This window comes from Natrix helvetica (genome assembly GCF_964273705.1).
Source record: "Natrix helvetica genome assembly, chromosome: Z".
Lineage (NCBI taxonomy): Eukaryota > Metazoa > Chordata > Lepidosauria > Squamata > Natricidae > Natrix > Natrix helvetica.
The window spans coordinates 111147816-111163472 of NC_138554.1; the positions used below are offsets into that span (position 1 = coordinate 111147816).

At 40.1% G+C, this 15657-nt stretch overlaps 1 protein-coding gene across 13 annotated transcripts in view; it reads right to left on the minus strand.

The window, feature by feature from the left end:
- KIAA1217 overlaps positions 1–15657 on the minus strand; it is a 255677-nt gene that overhangs the window by 19440 nt on the left and 220580 nt on the right. For all 13 annotated transcript variants that reach the window (XM_081969856.1, XM_081969854.1, XM_081969855.1 and 10 more), the window contains 5 exons: positions 13816–13991; positions 6908–7038; positions 5529–5676; positions 2398–2875; positions 1433–1604 (listed from right to left, as the gene is read on the minus strand). In XM_081969856.1, the coding sequence (XP_081825982.1) occupies positions 1433–1604; positions 2398–2875; positions 5529–5676; positions 6908–7038; positions 13816–13991 (1105 nt within the window). The remainder of the gene's footprint in view (positions 1–1432; positions 1605–2397; positions 2876–5528; positions 5677–6907; positions 7039–13815; positions 13992–15657) is intronic.

A 15657-nucleotide genomic window follows, 5' to 3' on the forward strand; every position in this document is an offset into this window, starting at 1 on the left:
CTGGAGGGCAGGGATCAACCCCGAGGTGCGTCACTTGTGGGGTGCCCCGCGGGTCAGTTCTTTCACCCCTCCTGTTCAACATATATATGAAACCGCTGGATGAGATCATCCATGGTTTTGGGGTACGGTATCATTAATATGCTGATGATACCCAACTTTTCATCACTTCCCCAAACCACCCAAACGATGCCCTCAATGTGATGTTCCAATGCCTGGAGGCTGTGTGGATCTGGATGGGGAGGAACAGGCTCAAGCTCAATCCCTCCAAGACTGAGTGGCTGTGGTTTCCATCATCCCGATTTGTGCATCTTGTTCCATCTTTGATGATAGGGGGAGAAATTTTAGCCCCCTCAGAGAGGGCCTGCAATCTGGGAGTCCTCCTGGATACGCAGCTTAGTTTAGAAGAACACCTGACGGCCGTGACCTAAGGGGCCTTGCACCAGGTTCGCCTAGTATGTCAGTTGCGCCCCTTCCTGGATTGGGATGCTCTGTGCACAGTCACTCATGCCCTTGTCCTTTCTCGCCTGGACTACTGCAATGCTCTCTACATGGGGCTGCTCTTGAAGAGCACCCGGAGGCTTCAGCTGGTCCAGAATGCGGCTGCACGGGTTATCATGGGGGTACCTAGGTGCTCCCATGTTACACCCCTTTTAGGCGGCCTGCACTGGTTGTCGATTGTTTTCCGGGTGCGATTCAAGGTACTAATTATGACCTTTAAAGCGCACCATGGCTTAGACCCAGGGTACCTGCGAGACCACCTACCACCACCAGTAGCCTCCCACCGTCCAGTGCGATCCCACAGAGTTGGCCTCCTTAGGGTGCCATCGGCCAGACAGTGTTGGCTAGGAATCCTCAGGGGGAGAGCCTTCTCTGTGGGAGCGCCTTCCCTCTGGAATGAGCTGCCCCCGGAGCTTCGCATAATCCCCGACCTCCGGTCCCTCCGACGCACCCAAAAAAGTTGGCTTTTCCAGCAAACCGGCCTGGCCTGAACAAAATAAAATAAATGATTGATTTAATTGTTAATTTTAATCTAATTTTTAAAATGTTATTGTTAATATTAATTGGTTTTTTTTTGGATACTCTATTTAATTTCCTTTTTAACTTTTGTAATATGTGCTTTTTTAAATGTTGTATGCCGCCCTGAGTCCTTTGGGAGAAGGGCGGCATATAAATCCAATAAACAAACAAACAAATATAGAGCATTGAGATTGCACATCGTCTTGTCGCAACATTGGCTCCTCCTCCTCCTCCATGTTAACTTTTTTGTGTACACCCTGACCTTGTCCCTGTGCTTCTTTCTTTTCCTTTCTCCCTCTCCTACTGTGTCCAATTCAGACTCTAAAACTGAGGGTAAGAACTCCTGCTTTAATTCATTTTCTTCTGATAGTGGGTCACAGGTGTTTCCTACAGAGGAGAAATAAACTTAAATTACCAGATACTTGTACTGCATCAGTTTTGGGTGAGACAGTTGCTTGTGAAGGCATATCAAGGTTTGGGATTGACTTCATAATGTTCGCTTGTGCTTCTTCTAGGAGTTTTTCAAATTCCTGCCCATCGTAGTGATCCAGATTCTGCCTTTTCTCTTCCCATTTTTTCTCTGCTTTCTGTAACGAAAGACAGCAAATCCCGATCATATTTTAAATTCTACATTGCATGAGGCAAATAGGGAGGGTGCTCTGAATTCTCCTGCTATCTCTGCATATGCTGACCATGGGGTAAAATGCTTTGCACCTGTCAGTAGATACTCTTAAAAAAAGATGGTTCAATCAGACCCCTTTGATGTGGCATCAGACAGTTCTGTATTGCAGCTTCCCAAGAAAGAGAAGCCTAGAGTCAGGTGACCTTTGTGAAGTATGACTCTGATACAGGTTGCTGATAACCAATGGTTAGTGGGTGAAGTCTTCACTAGGGTTTGAATCACAGGGAGCAAACTCGGGCAGAGTTGTGTGTCATTTCCCTATAAGGGCTTTGCCACTAATGCTCAATATTGACTAATAGCCGTTGCTCTTGGTTTATATATTTTGCACAAAATATCATATACTTGGAAAAGATACATGCATTTGGATTAAAAGATAAATTGTCTTTAGAGTTGATCCCAACTGTTGGTGGCTTCATGGACATGTTGTTATCTTGGCCATAAAGGTTGAATAAAAAAAATATTTTTAAGAAAGCCGCACACCAAAACAAACCCCTTTTTGCATTAAAAAAAAGTTTTGAAACAAAAATGAATAAATATCATATGGATAGTGTATATTCTAGTAGAGACATTACATAAGACTTAAGATCATTTATAATTATCATAATTATTTGGTCTCTTAAGATCAAGTCCAGAATTAATATTATTAATATTATAGTATTAATATTATACAGCTCTCCGCTTTGAAATGCACAAAATACCTCAATCGAGAGAGCTCTGTTCCTTGTACTGGCATTGTGAAGTTCTTCAATAAAAAGACTTTGCATGTTGTTCACAATAACAGGGGGTGAATGAGGCACCTGTGTTTGCTGGGTATTGATTGTGGTCATTGTTGTTGATTCCATGTAGGTTGGAGAGCTTGATGTAGTTGCAGCTGGCCCTGGGCTATTAGGCAGAGAAGAATTTGGGGCTTGACTGACCAATGTGAATGAATGCTGTGACTGATGGGTGACCACTGGAGAGCTTTGTGCATGATGCACTGTCACAGTGGAGATGGGAATCATTTCAGATTTAACAGACACTTCGGCTGGGGATTCAGAAACATTCTGCTGCAGATGTTGGCTGTTGGTCGTTTCTTCTTGATTTTTCAGAACTTCTGCTGCAGTGGCCTTCTCCATTGCATGATATTGGGCAGCTTGTGATGGATCCACACCTTTGAGCAAACTATCTGTAACATGTCTGGAAAAAAGAGGTTGACAACCTGTGAAATGTAGCTAGCAGTCTCTCAATGTCCTTTAAAAAAAAGGCTCCCTCTGATTATGTCTGTACAGCTAGTTATCATCTAACTAGCTACCTTGTGTAAAGTCATTTAATTACCTTCCCTTCCACCCTAAAAGTTAACCATGTGGATTATAAAAATTAAATGTATTTTTAAAAATTAGTGCCTTCCAGGTATGTTGGATTGCTGCTTCCCTAAGTTCATGGCTTTTACAGCTCTTGGCTAAAGCAAGGATGGATGATTTTTTCTGGAGCCTAAAGCTGCATTTTTAAAAAAAAAAATTGTCTGAGGCCATGGTGATCATGGCCATAAAAGAGGGAGTGGGATTAACATTGACCTCTTTCACAACCCAGGTGTGGTATTAATATATTTAAGAAAGTCCAGGGAACAATTGATGCACCTATTTTCTTTTCTTATTATAACGGGGGGGGGGGGGGGGGGGGAGACCCATAAAAACAAGCCTGAATGTAATCTTCAAGTTGTCTAATTCTCAGCTCCGTGGCTAGATATTTTAAACAAACTGATTCAGGTTTGTTACAACAAATGTATTTTTTTAGTGGCAAAATATATCCAAACTATCTCATAAGCTGATCCCTTTGTTAAAGTTCCTGAAGAGAAAAAAAAAAGTTTTTTTTTCAAGAAATATTTCACATTTTTTAAAAACAATGGCATTACTCAGTGAAGGGTTAGGGTTCTGAGAGAGTTCAAATGTGAAGATTAGCCCTCAATATCTTTTTAAAAAAGAAACTAGCTTTTGCTTACCCTGCACGACCACATCCGCCCTTCAAGGTTGAAAATTGGGAGGATAGTGTTTAAAAGAAGAAAAAAGAGCAAGGAGAACCTGCTCATCAGCATCATCAACCTGGTTCATCAACTTCGGACCCAAATTATCTTTCTGAAATTACCTTCCCTGCAATGAACTGACCATGCTCTGAAAACCAAATCTTAATTCAAGTAGGTTGAAAACATAAGGTGTTGTTAGGCGTAAAAACAAATTTCCATAATTGGAATAACAACTTCTTCTAGTTTCAGGATCATCACACAATTTGTTACATTTTTATTTCAGGGCTTTGAATTTATTTATTTATTGGACTTCTAGACCATCCCCTCTCCCCGAAGGGACTCGGGGAGGTGTACAGGTACAAATTAAAGTATAGGAACTCCAGAGCTCCTCGAGGTGATCGCCGAGATGGCAGTTGAGATCCCCAGACTGTTGGTCATGGGGGATTTCAACTTGCCATCGGTAGGGGAGGCATCCGAGGTAGCTCGGGAGTTCATGGCCTCCATGACAGCCATGGACCTGACTCAAGTAATTCAGGGCCCCACACATGAGGGAGGACACACACTGGATCTCATTTTTGTCTCTGGCCAGTGGAGGAGTGATCTGGGAGTAGGGGATTTAGTCATCACACCCTTGTCATGGTCAGATCACTCACTTCTCCGGCTCGACTTTCCAGCCGCTACGCCCCACTGCGGGGAGGCGGAACCGGAATGCCCAAGATGGTTCCACCCCAAGCGTCTGATGGAACCTGATAGGTTCCAGATGGAGCTTGGGCCATTTCCTGTAGCCCTGACCCGCACCCGGATGGGGGACCTAGTGGCTGCATGGAATAGTGCGGCCGCTGGGGCCTTGGACCGGGTTGTGCATTTGCGGCTTCTCTTGCGGCAGCGAACCACCCTGGCTCCTTGGTTTACCGAGGAGCTGAGGGTGATGAAGCGCCACAAGAGACGCCTAGAGAGCAGGTGGAGATCGTCTCGCTCTGAATCTGACCGAACACAGGTGAGAGCCCATTTACGGACTTACCTTGTGGCATTAAGAGTGGCCAAGCGTCAGTATTGTGCCACTCTTATTGCGTCCGCAGATAACCGCCCTGCCGCCCTGTTTGGGGTAACCCGCTCCCTTAAGTTAAGGATCCAGCTAGTTGGATGAGGATGTGGTAGGAAGTTCAAACTCTAAGCAGCCTGGTGTAATAATCTTTTACTGGGATGTTTTTGAGGTTTTAAACTAGGCTGTTATGCCTTTTTTTCTAATTTTCCATCTGAGGCACCATTAACAACAAAATCTAACAGAGTCCTGGATGAATTTACATTATGGCTGCCATATTCTGAGTGGAAGTATCCAGATCCCTAGCAGATGGGATCAAAGAGGAGTTTCTACGTGATTTTGTTGCAATCTAGTGAGCAGAGGTTTGCACCCTAGATAAAGTAGCCTTAAATAATATATTAAGCATTTCCGCTGGGTTAATTAATCCCTTAGGGGCAATAGAAATAGTTAAAGAACTGGATAGTATCAATTGGGCTGATCCTAACCTATTAGATTCATGAGAAGGAAGAAATACGGCTTCCTTAAATAAAATTGATTTTATCTTTCTAAGTCACACCAACACTAACTGATTAAATGTTTTCAAAGACAGCTCTGCTTCGGGATTGGCTATAGGATCATGCAAATTTCTTATTTTCCTAGACTTTTAATTTTTGCATGTAAGGGAAAATCGTAATAGGACAGAATGTGAAAATGCCCACTGTCTTTCTAGAGTATAAGTGATGAATATTTTGGATCATGTATGAACGGCATAAACTTCATCAGGTTGGAGTATCTTTAAAAAGTATCACCTGCGGAGTGTGGTCAGGATTTCTGTCATGCTCCGGACTCTCTTCAGTAAAAGATCTAGTTTATGAGGTTCTTCTTTTAAAAATCTCACAGCCTCCACCTCAATACGGAGAATGGCTCTCATTTTATTCTGCAGTGTTGGAAATTCACCTGTGGAAATAAGAGCCCATGAACCACTTCTGAAATGCAAGATGGACTTAAGTTCCCATTTCATACTGAAGTTGCCACTTTGCCAAATTTAGTTGTGCAATAGATTATAATCCAATTGGTTTCAATCGATCGATTAGATAGGGAATCATACTATTTTAGTTTAGTATATTTCATACAGTATTGTCTAGTGGTTAGCATACTGGACCAGGACCAGAAGTAGCCAAGTTCAAGCCCATTCAACGTGATATTGGATCATTTTAGTTCACTTATTCTTTTTCAGACTAAAGAATGTGGCAAGGATTAAAATGAGGGGTGACCTCATGTTATTTATTTGAGCTATTTAGAGGCGAGGCAGTATATATAGATAGAAAAGCAATAAAACAAACTACTATGTTTGTAATTTGGCTTACTATCACGTGTTGATCCAGCCAGTGTTAGAGGCATGGGGTTATTACTCAAATAGTAAAAGAAAAGGGTAGGAGAGGGAAAATCCAGCTTTTGAATCTGCATCTTCATGTGTAAGTACTGGGTGGGGAAAAATCGGTTTTGGATGAGAAGAGTGGCAGAGACTACCATTCAGATGTCTGATAAATTCAGTGTTACTTTATTTTACAAATTATTTAGGAAACATTTCTTAACCTTTACTCTGATAGAGTATATAAAGAGCTTTTCTTTTTTCTCTTGAAGTAGAATACCGTGAAAGGGGTGAGGAGGGAAATGATTAAAAACAGCATTACTTCAGTTTTAATCATATCAGAATCCAAGAGAGAGCTATTTACATGTATACATACAGTAGATACACAAGCATGCACTGAGGGTTTTCTAGCTGGAATGAGAAATCAATATGCAGTAAACAGTATCAACCTGGAGCAGGTAGGACTAGTAGGATGACCTATTCCTTAACCTTGCTGGGGAATTCTGGGAGTTGAAGTCCACATGTCTTAAAGTTACCAAGGTTAGGAGAAACAGATTGCCAACTCCAGTTCATCATTCTATCTTCATTTTCCTAGCACAGAAGTAGGTCTTGAGCTTTCCTCACCTTAATCCACCCTCAAAATTACCTCAGTTCTAAGATCCATGTCCCAGTCCTAGGCACACGGACTTTGGACCTAAGTCTGACTGGCCTCACTGAAACTCACTTCCAATGCACTTGATGAAAAATGGAGCATAAGAAGAACCTAGGCAATGTTAGTTAGATACTTAAATCAAAGGGGAAAAAACCTAAAAGCACCTTTGAGGGTGGCAACTGCCTCTCCAACTTGCCGCAAGAGGAAAGCTCCATCTTCAACATCTTTCAGTGTTACTGTTCTGTTAGATGTCAAAGATTCCTTCTTCAGATCTTCAACAAATCTCTCTAGCTCACTGGAAAAATAGAAGAATTGAATTGGATGTGAGGACATCTTAACAGACTGATAAAAGATCCATTCTCAGAAACTGGAATGCTTCTAGTTTCCATTCTTAAGTTAGAAATTCTTGCTTCTATGTCAGAATATTTGCATTAAAATGTTTTGTACCCTCCCTATTTTTCATATGTTTTGGATTTTATCATCTAAACTTCTGAGGCGGCATTGTCAAAGATGGAGAACTAGAGGAGTTGAAATCCAATATTCTGGAAAATATCAGATTGGAGTATACTGATATAAACAAAGCCAGAGAAAGACATAATTAATACTTTAATGTTATATATACTGTATATTTACTCTATTATAATGTACCCCAACTTCATAAGGAATCAAGTTCAGCTCAGCTCCTTACCTTTTAGCCCTGCTACAGTTTGTACAACTGATTACCGCATAGGCATTTAATATATGGATACCTAAACATATGAATCACTGATTAACTTTTTCATCAAAGGTGCACTGACCAAGAAAAATATGGGTATTTTAAACTAGACCATGACTTGGATGACAACAACAAAAAAGAAATCTGGGGAAGACCACTGACTTGAGAGAATTATACATAATTCTGCGGCTGTCAGAATAATTGAACAATTATTGTTCAAAATTAAAGTTTTAATGGAAACAGAACCAAAAAGCAAAGATGTAGTCTAAACAATAACCACTAGATGGCAGCGAGTGACCAACACTTTCCCATCTTTCAGGATAAGACAGATGGCAACATTAAATAACTGATGTTGTGTCTCTTGTCTGAAGCTCAATAAATGAAATTTAAAACTACAAAGTAGAAACATAAATTGATCACACAGGATGAGTCTGTATATGATGCTAAAGGTAAAACCCAAATAAAAACTAATCTAGTTTCACTTGTGTGTGTGAAAGTAGATACAAGATTCTCTAAGTGATCTAGTTAAACATATTGCGTAAACACAGCCAATCTGTTCAAGCATCCATGAATCATTCCTCATCATTTAGCTCGGGAATTCAGTCTTTCTGAAGCTGTGGACTGTCCTATAGCATCTGCATTTGAGTTCTTTGCTGGGAGAAAGGAAAATTCTACCTTGAATTATGTTTGATTCCTGATGACTCCCTAGAGGTCTTCAAACTTGGCAACTTTAAGACTTGTGGACTTCAACTCCCAGAATTCTCTACCAGCTATGCTATGAATTCTGGGAGTTGAAGTCCACAAGTCTTAAAGTTGCCAAGTTTGGGGACACCTGCCTAGGTGATTCCATATAGTTTCTGGGCAATAGTGTGTCAGTGTTGCTTTCTTTTACAACTTCCCAGACTCATCTGCAGGTCTGGAGTTTCCTGGTTCTCTCTTACCAATGCTAACTAAATTTGACACCACTCAGATTTTTTTATGTAGTCAACACTAGGGTTGTGCTAAACCAAACAAAATGTTTACTTAATTTAATTAAAATGTAATTAATTAAAGAGCTATGATTACTCTTTCTGGGTTTAATAATTTCTTCCTCCGTCCTATTAAAAATCGCATCGTGATAGTTATTTGGAAGGGGCTTTAGGAAATGCATCCAAAGCTCTAAGTTAGAATTTGTCAATTTCAGCTCCCAGAATTCCCCAGCCAGCATTAACCCAGTGTTGAAGTCCACATATCTTAAAGTTGCCAAGTTTGAGAAATACTTCTCTAAGTGGTGGCCTGCAACTCTGGGATGATAAAACTGTAGAATTTGCTTGTTTTTAAGGAGGAATTAAATATTAAAAAGTTGTTGAGTTGCACTGGGATGGTCAGGGAGGAAAAACTATGGCGTTATCTCTGAAATTTAAGCAGTCCATTTTTGCTGCATTTAGGGCACTGGATTCTCTTTTTGAGATTGACTTGGAGAAGAACAGTCATGTTGCTTTCAAGAACTTTAAGAACAACTAGTAAGTGAACTTCATTGCTCACGTCATGGGCTTTTATGGGCAGCTTAAGTTGAATTAATCCATCTGAAATTGAAGAGTATTTAAACCTCTTAAAAATGCACCTTCCAGTATGCATAATTCATTTGTTCTAGGGAGTTGTTATGGGGTAAACTGAATTAATGAAAAATTAATTTTACTTTCTTTAAAAGAAAATGATATGAAACATGTGAACTCCAAGATAGTTAAGCAGTAGAGTACCAGACTTTCATAAAACTGAAGAGAAAAAAACTGTCTGGTTAATAGCTCTCACTCTTGGTTAGCTATCCGAATCATTTACTCTTCCAGTTCAAGTTTGGTTATAATATTGTGCTACCTCCATTATTAATATTACTTAGTATTACTTAATCGGTGCACTGAGGGACCATTAATGTTCCAATATTATTATTTTTAATGCAGATGTTCCCACAACACAAAACAAAAGCGGAAGACAGAGTGACGAAAGAAGAGAAAAAAAGAAAAAAAAAGATTAGTTGACATGAAAAGCCAGCCAAATAAAACTCTATAAAGAAATGGAGATTTCACATAGCAATTAAAGTTTTTCAAGTTTTTTTCAGGCAAGAGCAGGTAAAACTTGTTTTCTTTCTTTTTGGCAGTCAAGGATTGCAGCAGGCAAATGCTATATCATTTTAATTTTAACTTATTTTAAAAGTATTGGGTTTTTTTAAAATTCGGTTTGTTTGTTTTTTTGGAAATGGATTTAATCTTTTTTTTTTAACTTTTGGGATGTGTGTTTTTTAATGTTGTACGTCGCCCTGAGTCCTTTTGGAGAAGGGCGGCATATAAATCCAAATAAACCAAACCAAACCAAACCAAACCAATGCTGGGATTAAATCACTGAAATGACAGCTAGGATTTCCAAGACTCCAGAAGTTCATTTTTTTCTATACTTACCTCCTTTTGGAAAAGAAAAAAGAACCAAAATGTTGTTTTTCAGAGATTTCAGCCAAATTCCTTAAGTTTTTTTGATGTCACAAGAAGATTTAGGGACCCCACCTTTACAGATTCTGAGTCACTGTCCAAAGCTTTATAAATATCTTTCTGACTTAGATATCTGTCTCATTCGCTCATATGTAAAATTAACTGTAAGAACTTCCTTTAATTTGAGGTACCCCAGACATATGCACCAACAATTCCCATAATCCCCTCTCTGACACTGGAATCTTGTGAGGAATAGGGAGAATACATTCAAACCTTGTAGCTGTTCACAAAGGTTCAGAACAGGTTCAGAAAGAGCCCAGCTTCTAGAACAGAGAACTAATAGAAACTAAGATTTGGAAGTTCTGTGTCTCCTTGCTAAAATTAGTCTTTAGTTTTTAACTTTAGAAGAGGAGTTGTCATGATTCTCAACATAGCTACAAATATACATAGATTTAAATAGTTGGCAGCTCAACTCTAAATTGATTTAATTGATTTAATTATGATTTTTCCAAGCTGCTATATATTTCAGTCAATTGATCTCAATATACAGGGCCTTAAAGGACATGGTGGTTCAGAATGCTGAGCTTGTCAATCAGAAAGGTCAGCAGTTTAGTGGTTCAAATCCCTAGCGACGCATAATGGAATGAGCTCCCATTACTTGTCGCGCCTTCTGCCAACCTACATTTCGAAAGCATGTAAAAATGCAAGTAGAAAAATAGGAACCACCTTTGGTGGGAAGGTAACAGCGTTCCATGTGCCTTCGTCGTTTAATCAAGCCGGCCACATGACCAAGGAGATGTCTTCGGACAGCGGTGGCTTTTCAGCTTTGAAATGGAGATGGGCACTGCCCTCTAGAGTCGGGAATGACCAGTGGCGTAGCGTGGGGGGTGCAGGGGGGGCGGCCGCACCGGGCGCAACATCTGGGGGGGCGCGCTCGCACTCACAGCTCTCTGCCCCTGCCTGGCTCACTCACTCTCTCTCACTGCAGTGCTGGCTGTGCGAATCCGATCCGAGCCGCCGGGTCGCCGCCCACTGTGGAGGGGGGGGTGCCAGGCGTGCGGTGCGGAGAGAGAGCGAGGGACTATCTGGGGGAGGGACAGTGCAGCGGCCACCCAGCGCAGCGCTGAGCGCGGGAGAGAACCACACCAGCGTCTTAGGAGTTTTCTCATTTTTCACGCGGGGAGAAATCAATCCGAGTGTAAATATGGCTTTTTTAATTACATCAGTATTTTCATAACAAACAATACATGTGCTTAGGGGGTAAGGGTTTCTTTAACTAATCTAGTGGAAGAGACTCGAGTGCTAAAATCCACGGGTTAGGGGGCGCAAATTACTTGCCTTGCCCCGGGTGCTGACAACCCACGCTACGCCACTGGGAATGACTAGCGCATATGTGCGAGGAGAACCTTTACCTTTACCTTATACAGGACTTTCATTCTTCAAAGCTCTAGAGCAGAAGTGGCAAACCCGATCACATTGTGGGCTCTATCGTAATGTATCGGGATTTTTTTTTTGCTCTTGCAGGGCTGGGATGGGCAGAGCCTATGCAGACCATGTGTTTGACATGCCTACTCTAGAGTACATTTATACCTACATCAACCATTTCCAGCTCCTCTAGATAAATTTTATGGAATTAATTAATTGTTAAAATGCTGAATCTAGACTAGCAAAACCCTGGTTCCTATACACTCACAGGGCTCAAAACATGACTCTGTTCAACACAGAAAACTACCTGTAAATCAGGAAGAATGGTACAAGCAATTATTTAAAGTTTAACTAATAAAACACACAGATGGAAAAATATTTACTAGGAAAAATTATAGATTTCAACGCAGTTTAATCAGTAAAGGTGATGATCTTCTCTGAAAAGTATTTCGGGCTATTGGACCAGCCAATTCCAGATCAATAGATTATATTAAAAAAAAACACCTCTTGTCAGAAAGAATTGAGCTTTTGCCAATGGCAGTTACTTAGCAAGTTTGTAGAACTTATCTCCAACATTTTCCTTCCATACATGTTTAGGTTTGTTAGAATTTTATTTATTTTAATTATGAATGCTCTCATGTCTCCAAATTTCTCAATAACCATGGGCAATTGGCTAAGAATGAGCTGCTTGCCCAAGGCCACCTAATTAACTTCATTTATAATATTTTTCCCTACATCCAAAACAAGCTTGGAGCCTCTTTAACACTCTGATTCATCTCATGGTAAAAGCTGTAAGCAGTATAGACTGATGGCTTGCATGCATATACGTGTAATAAAAAGAGTGAAATACACAGTGGTCAAAATTCATTGGAAAATATCTGAAAAAAGTATGCTTATTGTGCAACTGCCCACCTACATGTGAAGTTTTATAGTGGAATATGATTTCATAAAGCCTTAATTCTTCTTCCCTTAAGCTAATGAGCAAAACATAATCCTCTGCTTGCTGAGACAGAAGAAAATCCACCAATTTCAAAAAAGTTCATTCTCAAACTTGCATAGAACTTTAACCTAGCATGACTTCTAAAGACACGTGTTTCATTATGGTCTACATAAGTTTTTTTTTCTGCAGTTGGATGGAAAAGAGATTGCTTTTATTTTGTTTCCCAAAGCAGAAAAATATATATTTATGAATGGGAGCAAGAATTCTTGAATTTCCCTTAATGGCAGTACTAGCTGGCTGGATGTAGGTGACCCCTCCCTAATACCAAGTCAAAGTTGTCTATAGATGGCTTTTATTTTAGCTTCATCTCTCCCACTGTAGGATACTACAGTTTTTCTAGCTTCTCACACTTCCATTCCACCTCCAGGAAGTACGGGACCTCTTCTTAAAAAGGCAAGTAACCATTGTAGGCTGATGGAGAAATGGGAACTAGCTCCCTGAAAACTATCACTCAGTATGTACCCATCCAAAGCTTCTGTAGAAAGCAAGTCTTAAATAGGAAAATGTCTCCTTTGAACAGACCATATCCATGCAGTAGAGGAATAATTGAAACAATGGATCACTTTATTCTGTATTGCTCTCTCTATGCAGGTGCTCATCAGGAATTATTATCTACATTATTTACTAAATATCCTGCCCTCCTGAATTGTGTTACATTAAATTGTTATTATCATATCAATCCAATATTTTATTTCCTTAACCACAGTTGTTTTCTAGTTTATATAGCATGGCATAGTGCCGTGATGGCGAACCTGATCACGTGGACCATGGGGATGGTGCAAGGGTTGTTCGGGTGAAAAACATTCATAAGTTGCTTTTTCAGTGCCATGGTAACTCCAAAAGGGCACTAGGTTTTAGGTTACTTCTGTGCATGTGTAGAGGGCGGGGTGCATGCAGGAGACGTGTGTGGGGAGCAGGGTGCATGTGGGGAGTTGCACATCCATGCGCAGGGGGTGAGGGGGTATGTGCAGGGAGCACAGGAGGCATGGGTGGGGAGGGTCGCATGTGAGGGGGTTGCATCCACATTGCATTTCAGTACACAGCAACCAAAAGGTTAGCCATTACTGACATAATGTTTTCTCTGATCCTTTTCAGGTATTTTAGAACAATTATGTTTTTCTTTCTTAACTGTGATTTTTGTGTCTTATCCACTGATTTATGACGGAGTAGAGAACGACTGAGTGATTGAAGCAAGCCTTAAAAAAAAGTCTTAGAAAAACAGAATCTTTTTTCCCCCTCCACAAAAGCCAAAAAAGAATTAGGGAAATTGAAGAATAAGTCCACAGCAGAATATATAACTAATAAATATACAAAAATAAAATAAAATAACTTGAGTCTAAGCAAAGGAGAAAAATATAGACTGAAAATGGTTTCATTTCCAGATTTCACTTTGCTCTTACTCAAACCTCAGTAATTATGTGAGAGGTTGATGAAATAATAACTAATTCCCGTTAGGAGTTTGCTTTCACTTACCATAAGCTCTTCATAATCCTTTCTGTCTCAAGGAGATACTTCTGCCTTTCTTGCTCCACCAGGTGGCGATGTCGCTGCACAGGGTCTTCCAATCTTTTTGCTCTTTCCATCACTTTGTGGTTGATCTCCAATTCTGCATTCTTCATCATGGCTTTTAGTGTATCCTGATTCTGCAGCTGTTACATTAAAAAAAAACAAAAAAAAAACCAGTGTCAATTTGCCCTGCCTAACATCCATCCTATTTCAACATATTCCATTGCTCAGAAGTGAGTTTGCATAAACAATATTGCAGCTGAATAGACTTAAAAAAGAAAGGGTTCTATCAATGCTTACACATAAAAAAAAAAACAAGGGAAGCAGAAACGGGTATGAATGCTATTAATATATAAAGTATAAATCTAAGTTCAGCAGAATATTGATCAAAAGGACTAATATTAGTGGGTTTTTAGAATACATTTTTTGTTGTTGAATAGGCCGTGGATACAATATCTTTAGCTTTATATGCAAAACAGTCTGAGACGGTGATGCAAATCTTGGTTGCATGGAAACATTGTGCTTGCTTGCTTGTCAAGGCCCTGCTCTGGAAAAGCCGAACTTCCAGGTCCTAGCGTGCATGCACGCCCAACAATCAGCTGGCCAGCGTGCATGCACAGGCGTTTTTTGACACTGCCAAGCGCACAAAGGGATTGCGCTCCAGAAAATCCGAACTTTCAGGTTTGAGGGCAATGCAATCAGCTGGCCGGCGTGCAAGCGCACACGTGTTTTCAGCACTGCTGCACGACAGCTGATTGTGCCACTTCAGGCACGCACGCCATAGGTTCGCCATCAGGGGTCTAGGATGTTATATCTATTATATTCTGGTGTGTTGCACAACCGTTTTCTACAATTCAATTTTAGGCACAGATACAAATAAGCATCCAAAAAGATTTTATTCTCTAACAACACAAAGCAGCTTCTGTTCCTGAAAAATGGCACAAGTGGATAGTTTGCTTTGATAGATCAGGCATTCAATTGGGTGATGAATATGAAAAAGCAATTAAAAAACCACAAATAGAATCCAAACAATGGAGGCAGACTCAGAGTGTCTGTCTGTCTGTCTGTCTGTCTGTCTGTCTGTCTGTGTGTGTGTGTGTGTGAGAGAGAGAGAGAGAGAGAGAGAGAGAGAGAGAGAGAGAGAGAGAGAGAGAGAGAGCGAGCATGCATTCGATTTTAGTATATCTATTGGTCAAAAAAGTCAAAATGGAAGCCACAACCATGTAATCAAGGTCTTGCCCCTTTTTATGTGCATTGTGGTCTTCCATTCCTTCTTTGCTGTTAAACTCTTGACAGTTTTAGAACATAAGTAATGCTGTCTAAGATCAGCTCTGTGACAGTTTGTGTAGTGATTCGGGTGCTGGTCTAGAAACCAGGAGTTCTAGTTCCTTTTTAGGTGTGAAAGCTGGCTGGGTGATTTTGGGCCAATCATTTTCTCTTAGCCCAACTCACCTCACAAGTTAACATTGTGGGGAAAATAGGAGGAGGAGGTCTGTTATGTATGCTTGCCACCTTCAGATAGTTATAAAATTAATAGAGGCAGGATAAATAATAATAATAATAATAATAATAATAATAATAATAATAATAATAATAATAATAATAATAATAATAATAATAATAATAATAATCTTTGCATCTTCCATTTTTCCCATTATCACTATACAGAAGCCCAAAATAGAAAAACCAGGGCCTCTTATCAGATAGTGATGACACAAATTCTGGGTAGCTGTGAAGAAAAAGCCAGTGTGAATCACCCAGGTTTAACTTGTTTTTTTTTAAAAAAAAATCTGCAACATTTGTATATGT